The 22209-nt window shown below is 40.2% G+C and overlaps 1 pseudogene and 1 gene segment (V, D, J or C); one reads left to right on the top strand and one right to left on the bottom strand.

Moving 5' to 3' along the window:
• Window positions 1-8533: 8533 nt before the first annotated feature.
• LOC131982878 (Ig heavy chain V region XIG14-like) lies at window positions 8534-8940 on the bottom strand (the record flags this gene model as incomplete). The annotated part of the segment is given in 2 exon segments: window positions 8534-8811; window positions 8901-8940. Coding segments are annotated over 2 exon segments (318 nt in total), but the record flags the coding sequence as incomplete, so codon positions are not given.
• Window positions 8941-12474: 3534 nt separating this feature from the next.
• LOC131983044 (uncharacterized) lies at window positions 12475-14008 on the top strand (annotated as a pseudogene).
• The last annotated feature ends 8201 nt before the right edge of the window (window positions 14009-22209 follow it).

The raw sequence follows: 22209 nt of genomic DNA, 5'->3' as shown, positions 1-22209 counted from the left end.
GAGAGTTTGTCTGCTTTGTGAGGAAGTGATCATTACACTGAGACATTTTCTATATCTTTAATGGTTTTTGACTTTAATACATTACAGCCATTTTTTTGTATAATTTTATTTACAACAACAACAACAACAACAACAACAACAAAAAAGTTAAATTAAATAAAAAAGACAAAATTCATTTTCAGGATCTAGCAGCTCAGAGGAAAAGAGGACTGCAGGTTTTTGTACAGCTGCTCAACCAACTCTAGTCACAGTGTCGAGCACAATGATAAACAGCAGAATCTTCAGTCTTCAGACTGTTCATCTGCAGATACACTGCTGTTCTGCTGTTGTCTCTGGAGATGGTAAACCACCCTCTGACTGACTGAGAGTAGTACAGGCCGCTGCTATCACTGAAGATGAAGGAGATCCACTCCAGTCCTTTTCCAGCAGCCTGTCTGATCCAGGCAGTGGCATAATTACTACTGAAGCCAGAATATGTGCAGGTCAGTCTGTGGGACTCTCCAGGTGTTTTAACCACTGGTTCAGACTCAGTCAGTGTTTGACCCTCAGTACCTGCAGACATTTAAACACCTCATTAGTTACTGTAATGCAGACATATTGTTTTTGACAGAAAAACAGTTATTGTTCTTACCTGCCCAGTTAATTGACAGGATGAGAAAAACAAGCAAATAATCAGGTGTGATCATTGTGAAAGCCAGTTGTCTCTGTCCAGTCTGCAGTGTGTATGTCAGTGATTTAGTGTCTGTCCTTCACTCTGCAACACATATGTAGAGATGGAAGACGTCACAGATTTGCATTGACTCCTCCTCAGAAACAAACACCACATCTCATGCATGTGTTTAAACAAATACATAATTTGTACCATTCTTTCATATTTTTTTCATCAAGATATTTTTTTCTTCTCTTTCAACAGTTTTTTTTAAGACCAAACTTAGACTGTAATTGTTTATTCTGCTCACCGGTTAATAATGAGTCATACTCAAATTGTTCAAATTTTCAGTCCCTCAATCAACGGGAAAATGTTCATGAGCTGTTGGTAAATATAACATTAAGAAACAGGAAGTCACAAACCACAGCGTCAACTGTTGCTTTCACTGTGTGTGTGTGTGTGTGTGTGTGTGTGTGTGTGTTTAGAGACATTTGTGTCATCTGATTTCTTATCTTCTACTGCCACCTGTTGGTACTTGTGAGAATAACTAGTCTGAGGTTTTTGTAGAGCCTCTCTGCTCTCAACATGTCAGAACAAGTCAAATCTTTGCTTTCTGCTTTTCACATTCACAGAAATTAACTTCAGTTCAACATCATCAACACACTCAGAGAAACATGGTGTCAATGAAACGGTAAATATCCTGTTTATCTGAATGTCAATGTAAATATTTGAGTTTGTTGTAATAACCAATACATTGTCCTTCACGTGTGTTTATTCAAAAATAAATGTTCACAACATAATTCCAAGCTTTGACTACCTGTGACAGGACAGTCCATCCCTCCTTTACAGCCAACACTTTCTGTCAGTGACTGTCTCTGTCACATCTGTCCTGGTTTTTGTACAGCTCTGTGGCTTCCTGCATCACTGTGGCTGTCGGGCACAATAATAAACAGCAGAGTCTGCAGCAGTCAGGCTGTTCATCTGCAGATACACCTGGTCCACGTTGTTGTCTCTGGAGATGGTGAAGCGATTCTGGACTGATGTGGAATAAGTTTTAGTGCCTCCACTCGGAGCAGAAATGAAGGCAACCCACTCCAGTCCCTTTCCTTCAGGCTGTCTGATCCAGGCCATATCAGCAGCACTATCAGATATTCCTGCATATGTACAGGTCAGTTTGTGTGATTCTCCGGGGCCCTTCACCACTGGTTCAGACTGCGTCAGAGTCTGACTGCTGACACCTGGAGAGAGAAACAGTCTGATCAGAACATGGTAATCATAACACCACATATTTTAAATAAAATAAGCATCAAAAGGATCAAACTGTAGTGAAAGTCTCCACCTGCCCAGCAGACAGTTAGAAGCAGCAGTCCTGTCCTATAGTCCATCATGTTAAACTGTGTGTCCACTGTCCTCTGTCCTCCTCTCTGCAGTCAGATAAGTAGAGGTGGAAGACATCTGAGTTTTGCATTGACTCCTCCTCACAGGGAGGAAATCACAAACATTCATTGTTTGTACTAATTTCAGATATAATTCAGGATTAGATAATGTTGAGATAATTAAAGGGAGTCTATCTTTTTCTGTGAGTGAAGTAACATCATGAGGAGAACAATAAACTCACTTCATAGTAAAGTATGTAAAATTTAATGTGGATATATTAAAGTGATTTTGCACGTGTTGTTAAAACTCAGATATCATTGAGATCACTTTGCTGTTTGTTGTCTGTAGAGGTTTTTGTGCAGCTGCTCCACTGTCTTCAGTCAATTTGAATTTGAAAAATGTGCATTCAAATTTGCATAATCATAAAAAGAATAGCTGTTTGATTAGTTAAGCATCTTCATTAAAGCCATGAGATGGTGCTATGTATATCTGTAAAGCAGAACAACTTCATGATTCATGTCCAATATATGCTTATATATTATATTTAGTAATTTCTTCAGTTGTGAGGCCTCCCCACCACCTGACTCTTCTTCACTGAAAGCATTGAGAAGTATTCATGAATCTGTTTCTCTTGTCCACAGCAAAGGTTAGCCTATGATTTATGATGAAGCTCTGTTACATACATTAGAAGACAGAAGCTGTTTCTATCATAATATTCAATTTTAATAATAATACAAAAATTAAAAAAACTCAGTGTGATAATGACTTGGTTTGTTGCTATGTTTTCCATATTCTACCTGCTGATGGCCGTTTTTTTTTTAAATCCTGCTTTATCTTGATAATTTAACAATCAGGAGTGCTACATAATGCACTTTTAGGAAAAGTCAAAGACTGGGAGGATAAAATACTTTAATGAAACAATGTAACGTACAGTTGAAAAATAGCCACAGGTCAATTTCACCTGTTGTCGGTTCTAGTGTTATTAAATATTTAAACCATTTCCTTGTCCCTTGTTTGTCATGAATAACTGCACTACAAAAAAAGGGGTGTCTAAAAACGAGATAAAAAAAGATAAACACACTACATCTGAGGGAAATGATCTTGCTGCATGGACAGATAATTTCACCAGACAAGATTTCTTGGATTAGGATTAATTCTAGAAATAAGCATGTTGAACACTAAAAAAGAAAGAAAGAAATTAACTCCAGTTGCCACTGTGAAATACGATCATTTTCTCATTTCTGGAGATTTTAATATTCATGTCTGCTGTGGATCAAGATCTCTGGTCACTGATTTCTTAAACCTCATTGAGTCTTTTAATCTTGTTCAATGTGTTAAAATAAAAAATCATGATAAAGGGCACATCTTAGAATTAGTTTTGTCATATGATCTATCTGTGTGCATTAATGAAATTTGTGAATCAGCGTGTATCTCTGACCATCTGCCTGTGCTTTTTACTGTTTCAATCCCTTGTTCGAGGGAAAAAACCTGTGTTCCTACGTGCCGTTTGCGCACAATTAACACTCGAACTGCATCACAGTTTTCATCCATGTATAATGATGCTGTTGCTTCTGGTGTTATACTTAGCACTCTGGATGATTATAATGCTTTTAACACTGAAGCTCTTTTAAGCAATTTTAATTCTGCATGTGCGGATATCCTTGACTCTGTTGCACCTTTTAGAACAAAGCGCACAAAAGCTCTTTCTGAACCGTGGTTTAACGACTCCACCTGCGCTCTCAGGCGCTCATGCTGAGAGAAAGTGGAAAAAAGATAAGCTCCATGTCTCTAAAGAAGCTCTTCGTGAAAGCCTGTCCCTCTACCAGAGTGCTGTTAAAGCTGCGAAAATGGAATATTTTTCCAATATTGTCTCTTGTAATAGGCACAAGCCCCAAGTCCTTTTTAACATTTTTAACTCTCTTGTAAATCCTTGTGTTAACTCTCCAGTTGTACCATCGCTCACCCTTTGTGAGAGTTTTCTCAAATTTTTTATTGCTAAAATCTCTGCTCTTAGGCCACCTGCCTTCTCTTCTGTAGGCCCCAGCTCTGATCTGACTGTTCCTCCTCTAAATGCTGTTTTTGATCACTTTGAACCTGTGTCCCTCCCCTCACTGGCCAGTGTGGTTCAGCATCTCCGACCCACAAACTGTCTCTTAGACAGCATCCCCTCTCGTCTTTTTAAATAGGTATTCACTACGGAGGGCTCTGTCTTACTTCTATTTGTGAATTCCTGTCTCAGCACTGGTTGCGTTCCAGCTGCCCTCAAACATGCTCTTGTGCAGCCTCTGATCAAAAAGAAAAATCTGGATCCCTCTGTGCTGTCCAACTTCAGGCCTATTTCCAAACTGCTATTTTTATCCAAAATCTTAGAGAAAGTGGTTTTTATTCAGATCCAATCATTCTTAGTGGCCAATGATATATACGAAAAGTTTCAGTCTGGCTTTAAACCTTCACATAGTACTAAGACAGCACTGCTGAGAGTTTATAATGATCTGCTGATGACTGTTGACTCAGGAAACCCTGCTATGTTAGTGCTCCTTGATTTAACAGCTGCTTTTGATACTGTGGACCATGGGATCCTTTTAGCTCGACTAGAGCAGTGTGTGGGCATAACAGGATCTGCTCTCTCATGGTTCCAGTCCTATTTAACTAATCGGAGCTTTTCTGTGCAGCTAGGTGAATTCACCTCATCCTCAGCCCCTCTCACTTCTGGAGTCCCACAAGGCTCCATTCTTGGACCAATTCTGTTCCTGCTGTATATGTTACCACTAGGGTCAATTTTTTAAAAGTACAATCTTTCTTTTCATTTTTATGCTGATGATGTCCAGATTTATCTGCCTTTAACACCCAACAACCCCGTACAGTCATTGCTTCACTGTCTAAATGATGTAAAATCCTGGATGACATCAAACTTTCTTAACCTGAACGAAAGCAAGACAGAAATTACAATGTTCGGTTGTGGTCCAGCAGACTTTCCAGCTGGCTTTCTGGGCCCGTTTACGACCAACATTCGCTCTTCAGTGAAAAATCTTGGGGTAATATTAGATGACAGGCTGAAACTCGATCATCAGGTTAGCTTGGTCATAAAAAACAGTTTTTATCATTTAAGGATTTTAACAAAAGTAAAAGGGTATCTGCCACGTAGAGATCTGGAGACAGTAATCCATGCTTTTATCAATACCAGACTGGATTACTGTAATTCATTGTATGTTGGCCTGGACCACTCACTGTTGCACCGCCTGCAGCTGGTTCAGAATGCAGCTGCCCGTCTCCTTACTGGCACACGCAAACGTGACCACATTACACCTGTCCTTGCTTCGCTACACTGGCTCCCGGTTGCTTTTAGAATAGATTTTAAAATGTTATTGTTTGTTTTTAAAGCTCTTAATGGCCTAGCCCCTCAATATTTGACCGAGCTCCTTAAAATCCACGCCCCTGCCAGTACACTGAGATCCTCCATTCAGCTGCTACTGGCCGCCCCTAAAACCAGACTAAAAACCAAAGGTGACCGTGCCTTTGTGGCAGCGGCCCCAAGGCTCTGGAATAATCTGCCCTGGCACATCCGATCTGCAGGATCTTTTGAAGTTTTTAAATCCTCCTTAAAAACACACTTTTTCTCCCTGGCTTTTAATCAAGTTTAAGTGGACATCTTGCAAAAACAAAATTTTATTTAAATTTTTTATTTACTTTATTATATTTTTAATTTATTTTATTCTATTGTTGCACTGTGTTTATGTATTTTAGTTTTTACCGTATTTCCTGCAACTGTGATATCTGTACAGCACTTTGGTCAACCACAGTTGTTTTAAATGTGCTCTATAAATAAAGTTTGACTTGACTTGACTTGACTTAACTCTTAAAACAAAATAAATTAACACTTCTTAATGTAAGTTTTTTTTTGTCTGTTGGTAAGAACCAAATAATTTGCAGTGTGTTGATGCTTTTTTTTTGTGGCTGACTAATGTAACATCATAAAGACAATTCAAACAACACATTAATATAAAGTGTATACAATCCACAGATGATGTTAACTGGATTATGGTGAGAAAACTCAGATATCATTGAGATCACTGTTGCTGATCAGCTGTTTGCTGTCTGTGGAGGTTTTTGTGCAGCTGCTCTACTGTCTTCAGTCACTGTGTCTCTTCGAGCACAGAAGTAAACAGCAGAATCTTCTGCTGTCAGGCTCTTGACCTCGAGGTACTGAGTGCTGCTGGGAACATCTTCAGTCATGATGAAACGGCTTTGAAAGGAGCTGCTGTAGCTTGTCGAGCTGGAACCTGAGTTCATCTCACCAATCCACTCCAGAGCTTTCCCTGACCTCTGTCGTATCCAGCTAAAAAAGCCGCTCGTCATGCTATAACCAGATATGATGCATGACATCTTCACTGTCTCTCCAGGTCTCTTCCCCTCAGAGGGAGACTGCTCCAGTTTGATCTCACTCCAAACTCCTGGAAGTAGAAACATTTTGATCATTATCCATCAAACTTGTATATCACAGGTCGGACATTTAAAAAGCACCATTGATTTTCTCACCATGAATAGCAACTGCAAATAATAAACTCCAGATAATTGCATTGTCCATTCTGTGATGAACACTGTAGTTCAGAGCTTTCTGACCTGAGTGTTTCAGAAATATAGAAACGCTCTCAGTTTCTGATGGTGTGTTTATAAGAGAGGAAGAGTTTGCATAGACCTCCCTCTGCAGGTTTCAAAAGGAACATGTGACACATTTCTATAAGTAGAGTATCTCTACAACAGCAGAGAAAACTCAAATATCAAAGTCCTGGAAACTCATTTCTGAACTGATGGAAAATATTTAAACTACAACGATCTACAATCACAATCTTTAACTCACGGTGAAGCTGATTAGAGCTTTATTTTCCACATTGGCCCAATTACAAGAGTGAGATTTACCTCTCATTATGTATTTGTGAGGAGACAGAGCTGCTGTTTAGGTTATAGTGAAGTTATCAGATGTATTTGCTCCCCATTAAAACAGGAAAAGTGGTTCCTCATCTTTTCTCCATATAAACAACAGATTCATTTAAAAAAAATGTGTCATGTACATTTTGCATTGTGGGGAAAAAAGTTATTTTAAGTCTCTTTCATACTGAGTAAAGAGTGTTTATTTTGATAATGTTCACATTTAGAACTTGTTTTTGTGGTTGAGTCACATGGTTGCTGAGTATTTTTGCAGGTCTGTTGGTGGTTTGTATCACTGTGGAGCTACACGGACACAGCAAAATTGGGAGTGTTAAATTTAATACTTTTTCTGAGTTTATATAGTTCTGACGGATTCTGAGTTAAGATTACACGTTGAAAAGTGTTAATATTTTAACTCTTTAATAGTGTTAAATATTTGACACCCTTGTTGTTTTATGACATCACATAAGTGCACATAAAATCAACACTCACCAACTCAAAATTATTAACACTGAAAAAACGGCTTTACAGATTTTGCTGTGTGTGTCCTCAACTGCAGATTCTTTCCTGTTAATGTCACTGAGCTTGAAGAAGTTTGTGTGTGGTAAAGGAACTTGTTCTTCAGAGCATTATTTTAATCTAAGCCACCTCCACCCCACTGATGGGAGATCAAGTCCATGGGTTTTCCTTCACACTGTCTGATCCAACCTGTTGCATAGCTGTCATCAGTCAGAGAATAACCAGAGACCTGACAGCTGATGGCCAAAGACTGTCCAGGCTGCACAACCATTGAGTCTGGCTGGATGAGATCAATACTGTTCACACCTGTGGAAACACAAATCAACATGATCTCCATCATTCATGTGAATATTCAGTGTTTCTAATGTGTTTATTAGTGTGAATCCACTGAAAGCTGCTCACAGGATCCAGCTGCCAGCAGCAGTATCAGAGCTACAGAGAACATGGTTGATGTTGAAGCTGAACTGATGTGAGCTCTTCTCTCCTCTCACTGACACACACACACACACACTTCACTTCACTTCTTTATGAGGCAACACAAGGAGGCAGATTTACATACTGTTGACACTAAATCAGCTGACTAAAGTATATTCAAATAATGCTAAATGGAGATGAAACTTCCAGGTGTTGTTCTTCATCTCAAACAAAAAGAAGGTGGAACTTGAATCTCTGACAGTTTAGATTGTTAGGTTTGACTTTGATCATAATGAAGTTGGCTAAAGACTTTTGATTCGGCCATGAAAGCAGTAATGATTCAGATTTTCTCGAAGTAAAAATGTCATGGAAAAGAAGCTGACTTTCAAGGGTTAATTTCTACTGTAGTGAGAAAGTTCAAAGTTTCAATGATAATAATTTCAGATTTTTTAACTGATATAAAATGTTGCTGTAAAATGAGATGAAGAACCTTTGTTCTTAGACTTCCTGTTTACTGTAACAGTGAGCTGGTGTTGAAGTCATTAGTGGTCTGAGGGCTCCTCCTCTGGTGGCTTCATGTTACAAGTGTTCAGGCACTGAGGGGTTTTTGTTCAGCTCTACTGATGCTTTGTGTCACTGTGGCTCTCTGGCACAGTAATACACAGCAGTGTCTTCAGGCTGCACATTCTGTCCATTTAGAGTCACTGTGTTGCTGGAAGAGTCTTCATCAATACTGAACTTGTTCTTCAGTGAATCTTTGACATTGGTGTCACTACCCATCCACTCCAGTCCTTTCCCTGCAGGCTGTCTGATCCAATGTGTGAAGTAGCTGCTAACAGAATAAGAGACCTGACAGGTGATGGTCAGACGTTGACCTGGCTGCACAGTCACAGAGGCTGGCTGAGTCAGCGTTTCACACTTTACACCTGTTGGAAAAAGAAAATGTTTGTAACAAATGATAAAGTTCAACTGCAAAAGAAGAAGTGATGACTTTACCAAATGCAGAGAGACTCACATCCAGCTGCCAACAGCAGCAGCAGAGCTACAGAGAACATGGTTTATGTCGAAAGTGACGTGCTGTGAACTCCACTGACAGCCTGATGGGATGTTTTTATAGCTGAGGAACAAGGAAGCTCACTGAGTTTGCATGCAATCAAACATATGATGAATTAGTTAAACACAATGAGTCACCACACATATATATTAAGGTTTTATGCAATTGATTCATTTATTGTTTATTTTTTGCTTGCTTACTGCTACAAAAAGAGATATCTGCTGCAGCCAGGATCATGTCAATATTATAAACACTTTAAGTCTGATGTTGCTGGTTGCAGGTTTGAATAAAAGACTTTTAATAGTTTCAGTGTTTACAGACAGACATACAGAGAAAAGCATCGAGCAGCAAACAGCTGATCAGGAACTGAAACAAGTGACAAACTGCAGAAAACTAAATCCTTTAGCTTAGTGACAACTATGGTAGTTCAGACATGTAGAAGTTATTTTTTTATAATAATCAGCATATTTCACTTTTACATTACATTACATTACATGTCATTTAGCAGACGCTTTTGTCCAAAGCGACTTACAATAAGTGCATTCAACCTGAAGGTACTAGACATAGACCATAGGAATCAAGTAAGTACATAACTTTGAGAGCTAACTGTCATTGCTAAGGAGTGCTATATGTTAAAGAAGAAAAGAAGAGAAAAGAATAAGAACTTTTTTTTTTTTTTTTTTTTTTTTTTTAAATATATATATCTGTTTGGTGACCATGACTTAACCGAGGTATTGTTGGAAGAGATAGGTCTCAAGCCTGCGGCGGAAGATGTACAGGCTGTCTGAGGTCCTGATGTCGGTGGGGAGCTCGTTCCACCATTTGGGAGCCAAGACAGAGAAAAGTCTGGAGGTGGTTTTGAGGCGAGTTGACCCACGCAGGGTGGGAGTCGCCAGCTGTTTGGCTGATGCAGAGCGGAGAGGACTGGCAGGAGTGTAGAGTTTGACAAGGTCCTGGATGTAAGTAGGACCTGAACCGTTAGCAGCAGAGTACGCCAGAGCTAGAGTCTTGAAGCGTATCCGCGCAGCCACTGGTAGCAAGTGGAGGGAGCGGAGGAGGGGTGTTGTGTGTGAAAATTTGGGAGGATTGAAGACCAATCGAGCAGCTGCATTCTGGATGAGTTGTAGAGGTCGGATGGCTTTGGCAGGCAGACCTGCCTTGAGGGAGTTGCAGTAGTCCAGGCTTGAGATGACCAGTCCCTGGACCAGGACCTGAGCTGCCTTCTGGGGACCTGAGCTGCCTTCTCAGATTGACCTGTACAACCTCTGGATTCACATTCAGCAGCTACGGCATGCACTGGATCAGACAGGCTCCTTTCATCTGTGTCCCAAATAAAAACAAGTCTATGTCAGATATCAGGCAGTGTGGGTTATACTGAAGGTTTTTATTGTCCAAGTCAAGTCAAGTAGAACATGATCTGATTTCTATTATGGCAAACTTATTCCTGTCCATGAATAGATGCAGCTACATTTTCTTCATATTCAGAAACAGTTTGCATCAAACTCTCAATATTCTCTCATTTTAAGATATTTCTCTGCTGTTAAAACACAACAATCTTTTGATTAGTCGCCCAGTGAGGAGGAACAAAGACAGAAATGGTTATTAATTTATTAGTATTTCTCAGGAAACATAGTTAGTAATGTGTGTAATGCAGAGAAAGTCATTTATTAGTTTAAAAAAATGTGTAAAGTAAAACATATCATTTAAGGCAACTTAAAAAAAGATAATATGAATAATGAAATGCAGTCTATCATATAAATACAATAAAATATGACATTGTTTTCCTCAAACAGCCAGTAAGAATGAGGACTGTAGGTTTTTGTACAGTTGCTCAACCAACTCCAGTCACTGTGAGTCTCGAGCACAATAATAAACAGCAGAATCTTCTGTCTTCAGACTGTTCATCTGCAGATACAGCTGCTGTCTGCTGTTGTCTCTGGAGATGGTAAACCGCCCTCTGACTGACTGAGAGTAGAATTGTTTACTGCTATCATAGTAGATCAAGGCGATCCACTCCAGTCCTTTTCCAGGAGCCTGTCTGACCCAGTTCATAGGGTAGCTGCTGAATGTGAATCCAGAGGTTGTACAGGTCAATCTGTGAGATCCTCCAGGACTTTTAACTGCTGGTTCAGATTCAGTCAGAGTCTGACCATCAACACCTGTCAGTCAAGAGGATACAAGAAAACATTCAATTCAATAAACTGGTGACAAAAATATGGTCCGTGTAAAATTCAGAAAAGTCTCCACCTGCCCAGCAGACAGTTAGAAGCAGCAGTCCTGTCCTATAGTCCATCATGTTAAACTGTGTGTCCACTGTCCTCTGTCCTCCTCTGTGCAGTCAGATAAGTAGAGGTGGAAGACATCTGAGTTTTGCATTGACTCCTCCTTTCTGATTTTTACCTAACTGATTATATTTAGAGTTATTCTTTAAAATAATTTTCTTACCGTATCTGATCCTTATTTCATTTTAATATTTTAGCTGATGTCATCACTATCTTTGTTTTACTGTCAGTCATTTTGTAACATTTGAACATGTTTATGTATTCTACATGTTTTCGTCCAATGCAACATAGATGCAATGTGATATTGCTACTGATCATGAATTAAATTGATTAATAACATTGTTTAAATGTTCTTTCCCCTTGAGATAGTCAGGTTGAGAGAGGGAGAGAGGAACATGTAAATGTTTATGGTGGGGAGGGGAGAGCTGAATGGTTTCTATCTGATAATGTATTGGCACAATATGATGATCCAGCCCTTGGCTTGTTATGAAAACCAATAAAGATAATATTTTAAAAAAAATTTAAAAAAACAATAACGGGAAAATGTTGATCAGCTCTTGGTAAATATATCACTAAGAAACATATTATATTTAACAATTTAAGTGTTGTTCAGTTTCAATTGTTGGAAAATATACAGTGATGATGTGTGAGTGAGCTGGTGTTGAAATCATTAGTGTTCTGAGGGCTCCTCCTCTGGTGGCTTCATGAGACAAGGAAAGGTTTTTGACTTGTTCAGTTCTTGTACAGCGTTGCTGTCGAGCATTATAATAAATATTATTAGTCGTAGTTGGAGGAGTATTAAAATTATTGTTACTTACTTGTAAGAAGCAACAGATGAAAACACAGGAGTGATCATGCTCCAAACACCAAATACATTTTTGTAATTTGTTCTCTCTGATACAAATATTTTCAGCTGGTGAAAACCAAAGAATCAAGAATTAATTGGTTAGATTTAGTTAAAGGTAACAGTCCTTTGAGAAGCACAGGATGTATCAGTTTTGTTTGAAATAATTAACTTTCAAAAGTCTGAAGAGATGATGATGATGATGGCTTCAGCAGAGACACATGAAATGTAGAGTGAATCCTAGGAAAAGAAGCTGGGAGCTTCAGACGGACAGCACAGGGATTGACAACTTCTGACCTGGGATGTAGCTAAGAGCCAGCACAAGGCGGTTCGCTGGGGCCTGAGTCCTTGATGAAGCTCGGAGCAGCGCAGCACGGGCACGCTTCCAAGTAGCCCGGCAGCGGAGCATATGGGCCTCGACCGATGGAACGGCAATCTCCTCCTCCTGATCTTGGAACAGAGGGGGTTCATAGCCAAGAGAACAGTGGAATGGAGACACACCATCGATGGCATTACCCTGGCCTCCAATATCACCGTAAGGTATCTTGGAGTTATCTTTGATCAGGATCTGTCATTTAACTCCCATATAAAACAAACTTCCAGGACTGCATTTTTTCACCTACGTAATATTACAAAAATTAGACACATCCTTTCCCAAAATGATGCTGAAAAATTAGTTCATGCATTTATTACTTCAAGGTTAGATTACTGTAATTCCTTACTGTCAGGCTGCTCCAATAAATCCCTTAAAACTCTTCAGTTAGTCCAGAATGCTGCGGCTCGTGTATTGAAAAGAACCAAGAAAAGAGATCATATTTCTCCTGTTCTAGCTTCGCTGCTAGCCTGGGTATACCCAGACTGCCTTGCGCGCTCGAATTTGATTTCGAACCTCCAGGCAGTCTGGAAACGAGGCGATTATCTTAGCCCTGTTTTAGGGATCCAATCACAGAGCGGGGAGGGACGGTGAGACGATGACGCGTACTACTCGGCACTTGGAAGCTTTCCGGATCCAACATGGCTGCTGCGGACGCGAAACTCTCTTTAGCTGTAGATGGTGTTTTAAATAGTTTAGAGCGAAAGTTGAAAGGCGAAAGGTCTCTCGGCAGCTCCGCTGTCCCCCGGCTCGTAGCGAGATCACCGGTAGCGGGGCTATTAGCGCCGCACGGGCGGTTTCTGCGGCTCGTTGCGCCGAGCCGGTGAGACCGCCGGTCACCGCCGGTGATCTCGCTCCGAATCGGGGGACAGCGGAGCCCCCAGAGACCCGCAGCAGCTTGTTTATTGCCCATAAAATCAGTGGATGTGTGTGGCTGAATGACATGAGGGGGAATAAAGCGTGAAAATAAATAATCCTGCAGAAAGCGAGAACTGGAGAAGCAAAGCAGCAGCAACACTCTCTCACAGACACACACACACAACAAACATCCATCTCTGTTGCTCTACTACGTCATCTGGTATAACTGATCTGATTGGCTAAGAGCTACCTACAGACGCTTTGATAGACATTCTAAGCGTCCAATAAACGGCTCCGGAGGATCGTAAACCACACCTCCTCTACGGAGAAATGCATTGAAGGTGTCCAGACCTAATCTCCAATGAGATTTGGTCTGGTGTTAGCCAGGCTACTTCGCTGCACTGGCTCCCTGTAAAATCCAGAATTGAGTTTAAAATCCTTCTTCTTACTTACAAAGCTCTAAATGGTCAGGCACCATCATATCTTAAAGACCTCATAATGCCATATTACCCTTCTAGAGCACTACGCTACCCAAAATTCTAGGTTACTTGTGGTTCCGAAAGTCCTTAAAAGTAGATTGGGAGCCAAAGCCTTCAGTTATCAAGCTCCTCTCCTGTGGAATCATCTCCCAGTCTCAGTACGGGAGGCAGACACCCTCTCTTTATTCAAGAGTAAACTTAAAACTTTCCTCTTCGACAAAGCCTATAGTTAGGGCTGGGCTTCTGATGTTTTTGCTAACTTGTCACTTTTAGCTAAGAATTCCGTGAGAAATCATGCGGAACCAACGGCACTGAGCGCATATTATCGGCGCCAGTGAGGCTCGACACAGCCTTAGCCGTTGGGGAGGGCCGCTTGGTTCTGATGTTTTAGCTAAGAATGCCATGTGGGACCAACGACACTGAGCGTGCTTGTACGGTGTGAGTGAGGCTCGTCACAGCCTTATTCGTTGGTGAGGGCCGCATGGTACTTGCAGTAGTGGTGTGGACAGGGGTGTGTCCACTCCCTAGGACTGTGGCACAATGGATAGTATCATCTTGTCCTGTGTATTAATGTATGTATGGACTGTGTCTTGATGCGAAATTAGAAATGTAAAGAAGTTCTAGTAGTTTCGGTTTAACATTTAAATTGCTGTTCTGGCCCTTTTATGAATGAGGATTGAGGAATCTTTATTTTGTGTTTCTATGTGTTTTCATGATGTGTCAAATAATTCATAACAATGAGAAAAAATGATTTTTTTTTAACACAAGACACTTAAACAAACATTAATACAAGATTTATATCGACAGCAATTAATGAAAAACACTTCATCTTCTATCAGCCCAGTAAGAATGAGGACTGTAGGTTTTTGTACAGCTGCTCAACCAACTCCAGTCACTGTGGCTCTCGAGCACAATAATAAACAGCAGAATCTTCAGTCTTCAGACTGTTCATCTGCAGATACACCTGCTTTCTGCTGTTGTCTCTGGAGATGGTAAACCGCCCTCTGACTGACTGAGAGTAGTACAGGCCGCTGCTATCACTGAAGATGAAGGAGATCCACTCCAGTCCTTTTCCAGCAGCCTGTCTGATCCAAGCAGCATCTATATCACTACTGAAGCCAGAATATGTGCAGGTCAGTCTGTGGGACTCTCCAGGTGTTTTAACCACTGGTTCAGACTCAGTCAGTGTTTGACCCTCAGTACCTGCAGACATTTAAACACATCATTAGTTACTGTAATGCAGACATGTTGTTTTTGGCAGAAAAACAGTTATTGTTCTTACCTGCCCAGTTAATTGACAGGATGAGAAAAACAAGCAAATAATCAGGTGTGATCATTGTGAAAGCCAGTTGTCTCTGTCCAGTCTGCAGTGTGTATGTCAGTGATTTAGTGTCTGTCCTTCACTCTGCAACACATATGTAGAGATGGAAGACGTCACAGATTTGCATTGACTCCTCCTCAGAGACAAACACCACATCTCTAGAAAACATTTGACTTAGATAATTTTGTATTACTATTATGGTAATTGTGATGATTTCATTAATGCTTTCCAAGTAATTCAGGTACCTTAAAATCTTTATAATCAATGTTTTAATCATGTTTTTATTTCACTTATGCATTAACATATCATGCATAAAGGTCAAAATATCTTTTTCAGGACTGTTACAATTTAATGGGAACATCATGAGCTGTCTTTCAAATTGGCAAAACAGGAAGTAACAAACCACAGAATCAGCTGTGGCTCTCACAGTGTTTGTTTGTGTTTAGAGACACTGTCATACTAATTATTTGACTTCTTGTCTTCTACTGCCACCTGTTGGTATGTGTGAAAATAACTAGTTGAGTCCTCCTTGTAGTGTCAGTTTTTGTATGTATTGTCACCGGCCTCTGACTGAGAGTAGTAGATGCTACCACCACCATTAGTAATAGCACCAACCCACTCCAGTCCTTTTCCAGGAGCCTGTCTGATCCAGGCCATCCAAGAGCCAACAAAGTTAAAACCAGAGGTTGTTTTAATGAATCTCTTCCAAACATATCAGAATGAAAATGAATCAACAAATAACAGAAGATTGTATGTGGAAACACAATTATTCCAACTTTATTTGGGACTGTGTATCATCTGTCATGATAATTTCAGACACACAAATATGATCAGTCACACCTACTTCTTTAGGCCACAAACAGTAAGACAGATAAAAGAACCAAATCGGATTACTTATTGGACTGTGTTAGAAAGCTAACTGAAAATAAAATATTTATTACCAAGACAAAAATTTATTAAACGGAGTGTCTTTGTGTTCATTGATACATTCCATGCCTGAGATGTTTTTGTATTTACGATCAGAGTGTTTCTGTCTCTCTCTCTGTGTACATTTGAGTGTACCTTCATGCAGAGAAGTAGTTGATAAAAGAAAGCAATACATTTTAAATTAGTTTGTCTTTAGTGGATCCCATTAAGTGGAATTTTGGTCATGAATAATACAAATGTAAGACAAGATATACTGTGAAAACTGAATGATCAGGAAGTAGTTTTTGTACGACGCTGCTATTACTGTTTCTCATTCTTTGTCTTCAGGTACAGTAATACACTGCTGTGTCCTCGGTCTTCAGACTGTTCATCTGCAGATAGAGTTTACTACTTGAGTCATCTCTGGAGATGATGAATCGACCCTAGACTTACTGGGAGTAGTAGTTTGGACTACGACATGTGCATACATAGGCAATCCAATCATTTTCCAGGGGCCTGTCTGGCTTCCTCTGAGTTTAGTTATAAGATTTCTTCGACCATGAGTTTTGTAGATATTTTTCACCTGCCCAGCAGACAGTTAGAAGCAGCAGTGCTGTCCTATACTGCCGCACTAAGTCAAAAGGCCGTAACTTCGATTTTTGGCAAAAATTAGTTATTGTCATTTTTAGGCTAATAAACATTAGTTTTATCATGTAGACAAACATCAAATGTCAATTAAGTTGTTTTATGGGAGAAATGTGATTATATTTTTGCCGTAACTTAAAAAAGCCAAGAGGAAACTGTGGTAGAAGCCCGCAACTTCAGATACCGCTCTATGCCTTCTTTTCACGCTGCTCCTGAACATTCCAATAAGTTACGGTGCAGTTACGGCACTCTGCCTTATTCTGCCTGACCATTAAATCAGAGTTACTGATTGCAGCGCTGGAGATACTGTGTTATTACGTCTATGTATGTGCATTTAAATCACCTCAGACACACATTAACTCCAATCAAGTGTATTTGCAGTGCTTACTTTTGTTAAGATTATTGACAACTAGCTTTTAGCTAGCGATGCAAACTTTCGTAGCCTAGGCTAACCTACTTCACCAACTAGACACAAACATTTTGCAGTCCACGTAGCCCTATCCAGTAACAAGCAGTGCATTAAAGCATGTCTGAGGATATATATTATTTTACAGCCCGCAATACAAGGCTAAATGTACAATGAACTAAAATGTGCTTCTCAGGCTAGCTCTCGCCTGCCAATGACATTCCGCTCACTGAGAGCGATGCGGGTTGGTTGGAGGCGCAATTTAGGCTATCACACACACACACACACACCAGCAGCAGCAGAAATGTAGTAATTAGCAGCCTACCTTTTGTCGAACCCTGGTTAAAATCCATGCCAAACCACCGACAAGAAAACAAATCCATTTAATCCACCAAGAGTTTCAAAAACGTGCAGCCACTGCACTCCCAGGTTGTTCAAGCTTAGCTGTCAATTCTATCTAGCTCGCATTAGCTAGATGTGTTAGTAAGTGGAGAAATTATAAGACTGGTCGCGCAAAACAGACAGTTTCTTTACTGTAGATCGATGAGGAGAATATGATTTGGGTGGAAATGAACACCACCATGTGTAAGAGAATGAAGTGCTATAAATACCACTTAGCTTCAAGAAAGAGGATTAGGTAATTACTTTACATATTAGGCATCCTAATACTTACATAGAAGCCTAGGGATCAGATTTGGTCACATGTACTGATAATAATGCAAATACTGCAAGTGAAATCCCAAGAAATATTAATGCCTGGCAGACAGGCTTTCAACATCAAGATGCTACAATGGAATGATGCTGAAATAGCTTTGCTGTTCTAGGCCTTGGTTATCCAATTAAACAAGTCAATTGGTCCAAATTAGTGCTTCATATCCAAACAGAAGTACCTGCTTTACATATATTTAAACATCAAAACACTCATTCTTAATACTGAGGTCTGTCAGAGAGTGTGTGAGTCAATCACGTGACCGCCTGTGTGGCACTAGTAGTACAAAATACAGAAGATTTTTTTTTACTGATCTATCATGTTGACAAAGTAAAGCCATTTTCTCTTGGTCAGTCTAATAGGGTCAATGTTGCGTGAATTTTAAGTGAAACTTATCATCATCATAACATTGTGCTATAAAAGTTAAGGTCTTTTGCCTTAGTATGACTGACTGTCATTTTGTAAGCAATGCTAAGGCAGAATACAGTAACTTCCGAAAAAAGGTCAAAGGTCAAATTTGAGCGTAACATTTTTTTGCACATAGATTAAGACAGGTATACACTACAAAGTGTGAAAATTACAATATTATACCTATAGCTCAATAGCCAGGACATTAAATTAACTTTAAAGTCATTTTTCTCAGTTTCACACTCTGGTGAGTTAAGGTCTTTTGCCTTAGTAGGGCAGTAATAGTCCATCATGTTAAACTGTGTGTCCACTGTCCTCTGTCCTCCTCTCTGCAGTCAGATATGTAAAGTTAAAAAAAATCTGAGTCATGCATTTACTCCTCCTCACAGGGAGGATACATGTCTTGACATTGAGTTTTTGTAATTAATTGATTTGCAAGCTTTACAGCCTCTCACCCATTGTCAGCATCCAACCATCAATGGATAAATGGATTTTTAATGATATATTCATTTAAGATGGCACAACTTAGGTTTGTCTGATATGTTTCAATTAGAAGTGCTAAATGGCAGCCACTTCTCACTTGAAGCTTAAATCCTCTCTCAACATCACCTGTACTGATTTAACAAGTGCATCTTTACTGTGGTTGATCAGTCCCAAGGCATCCCCCAGGGACCCATGCTTGGTCCTCTCATGTTCATTGTCAATATGCTCTCCTTCTGTAACTTCATCCATCATCATGATCATCACCAACGTCTATGCTGATGATGTCCAACTCTAAATATCCACCCAATCCAGCATCACTGCAACTCATTCCACCTTGATCAACTGCCTCACCAAAATGCAATAATGAATTCTAGCCAACTGCTACGGCCCCAGCCGTATTTGTGGTTGTGCGTGTGTCTGTGCGCATGTGTGCGTGTCTGTGTTTGCTCCCTCCCCTCAGGCTGCTGGTGAAGGAGGATTGGAGCTTCTGGCGACCACGGGAGCCAATCAGATTTGGCAATTAGTCGTCCACAACTTTCAAAATGCTGGCTGGAGCTTCAGTCAAGGTGCGGCTGGATCTGATGTGAACCGTCGCCCAAACCTTTGTCTGTGCTCGGCTTCGTTGTATTGTATACTGATTGGTTGTGGTTGTTCTTGAGTTTCTGTGTAACATTTAAACTGACCCTGGTTTTTGTTGTTATTTTATTTTGTTAAACCTTTAGCCTGAAGGGTCCTTTGTTTGTACATATATCTTACTGCTATTTTATTTTATTATTAAAAACACCTCTGTTAAATCCATTACATCTGGTTTATGTTACCTCCTTTACCTCTTTAAGAGGTTTTTGTGCAGCTGCTCTACTGTCTTCAGTCACTGTGTCTCTTCGAGCACAGAAGTAAACAGCAGAATCTTCTCTCTATTTTGTGTTTCTATGTGTTTTGATGATGTGTCAAATAATTCATAACAATGAGAAAAAATGTAATTTTTTTTAACACAAGACACTTAAACAAACAATACAAGATGTATATCCACAGCAATTAATGAAAAACACTTCATGTTCTCAGGGCTTGAAGACCTCCGGCACGGTGCCGGAAATCCAGCTCGGGATTTTTTTTCTTTTCTTTTTTTTTTAAACATGTTTTAAAAAAACAAAAACCCTTAGTTAGTTAGATCTGGATATGACCGGGGAGGGCAGCATTACGGTGGATATCGTATAGCCTGCCGGAGAAGAAGAAGAAGAAGAAGAAGAAGACTCATCGGCGAGCGTGCTTTAGACCCAAGTCATTACTATTTTTCAAGAAAGTGACTGGAGACAAATCCAGCGACTCCTTCTTACTCTTCTTAACGAGCCGCTAACGAGCCTGAGGCCGGCTTGTTAAGAAGAGCCGCCGTTAGCGGCAGTTAGCTACAGTTACCTCTGTAGCAGTACAGTGTGTATAGTGCTGCTGCTGCAGGATGTGTTCACTTAGCGATCTCTGTTTGTTTACAACAAGCACCGGACACTCTGGGCACAGTTACCGCGTACCGTTAATTCACAATCACTATGTTTATGATCAGCGGAGACACTGTGCATAATAATTAGCCATGCTGCTTTTTTTATGATCATTTTCTGTGCACAGTTAGCGACGGCGAAAACCATATGTCACCTCCAGAGTCTCTAAATCGCTCTGGGGGCTAACTTGTTGTGGAGACACGCAGAGTGAGCGGACAATTGAGAGGGTGTGGCATGAGACTTTCCCGGTGGTAGTCGGCGATACGGTCAGTGCGTGCGCTCTCCCACACGTCAACCTTACTGGGGATTTCCACCGGGCGCGGAACGGCTCTGCCGCGGGTTTGCTCCGTCCTCTGCCCGGTGTCAGTACCCACCGGGCGCGTAACGGCAGCGTAGCGAGCCAGCCGTATACACGCGAGATAACAAGAACACGCGATAATCCTGAACGTACGGGAGACCACGAGATCCCGTGATAAACTGTATAAGGTAAACAACAAGGGTCCAATATAAACTGACCCTGGTTTTTGTTATTTTATTTTGTTAAACCTTTAGCCTGAAGGGTCCGTTGTTTGTACATATATCTTACTGCTATTTTATTTCTTATTAAAAACACCCCTGTTAAATCCATTACATCTGGTTTATGTTACTAGTGGGGCGGATTAGCTCAATATTGTACAACAATCGTTCACTTTGTGATAAAAGCATGAAATTTGGTAGATGTGTTGGTGAGTATATTTCAAACAAATCTGGATATTGGGCCACCTCAAAAGCGCCCCCTAGTGGCCGTGGCAGGCATTTGTTATACGAATAAATCAATGATGAATAAAAACTGCCCTTTTAATAATACCAACTGGTGATGAATTGTATATTGTTGGAAAGCCTGATTAGTCACCTTTACAACGAGGTACAGCTTGTAAGGATCGTGCATTCATGGAATGAGCAACGGGGCTAAACGTGTGGTTAGCACCCCCCAAAAATGTGCATCCCCTGTGTAGTGGGGCGGATTAGCTGAACAATCGTTCATTTTGTGATAAAAGCATCAAATTTGGTACACTCATTGCTGAATACATGTTTAATGAATCTGGATATTGGGCCATCGCAAAAAAAATTCTGATGGCTGTGGCGGCCATTTTTAAAAATGGTCATTTAAAAGCGGCCATTTTTAAAAATGGCCGCCGGTGGTTACTGGCGAGGAATGCTTTGCCTACCCTACAGCTGCTGTTTCACGTTTTCAGCACCAAAAATATATAATTTAGAGACATGTTAAAGTGACAAAAGCTTTATTACAGTTTAATAGAAAAGAACATTAACTTTGTATAACATTTTATTAGGTCTTGATATTCCCATTCACAGGCTACGGCCTCCTCTTTGGCTTGTATTCTTCTGTTGCTCCTTAAAAAGAAAAAATAATTTTCAATATTGTATGACCTGCAACAATAAAAACAAAACACATTTAGACAGAGAAAAAAATCATACATTTTAAAAATTCTACTAGGGTTACTTGTAGCAGGTTACTCTTTCTGGCAAAATCCTTGTACTGAGGTGTGTGACTTAGTCAGGCGGCTTAGCCAAATAAAGGGGACACGCCGGACAAAAGCACCACATTTTTTCCACATACTCTCTATCATTATAGGTTTCGATTTTTAGTAGGAGCCACTTCATCAAGATTGCGGTGATGGCAGCCATATAAAGTCTATGAGAAATGCTATATCTTCCAAGCCACTTAGAAGGTCAATCTTGGTGTCAAAATATACATTTTCTGGGTCCAGGAATCATTTAAAGCTATTGAGAATATCACTAGATGATTATTTGATCAAATAGATATGCTCATTTTCACTCAGACTGGGCAACTCACTTCAAGTGCTGCAGCAGGGAATCCTGAGTTGAAACTGTTTGGAATCAATGTTCACAGGAGAGTGAGGATTAGCTGCCACGTACACTGCTCAAAAAAATCAAGGGTACGCTTTCATCTCATGTCAGATCTTGATAAACAAATTATTTACAGTGAGTCATCCAGTGATATTCTCAATAGCTTTAACCCAGCTTCTTTGACCCAGAAAATGTAT

The sequence above is a fragment of the Centropristis striata genome, chromosome 13 (genome assembly GCF_030273125.1).
Source record: "Centropristis striata isolate RG_2023a ecotype Rhode Island chromosome 13, C.striata_1.0, whole genome shotgun sequence".
Taxonomy (NCBI): Eukaryota; Metazoa; Chordata; class Actinopteri; order Perciformes; family Serranidae; genus Centropristis; species Centropristis striata.
The sequence above is the reverse complement of the archived record's forward strand: the minus strand, read 5'-3'. Positions and strand labels throughout refer to the sequence as shown.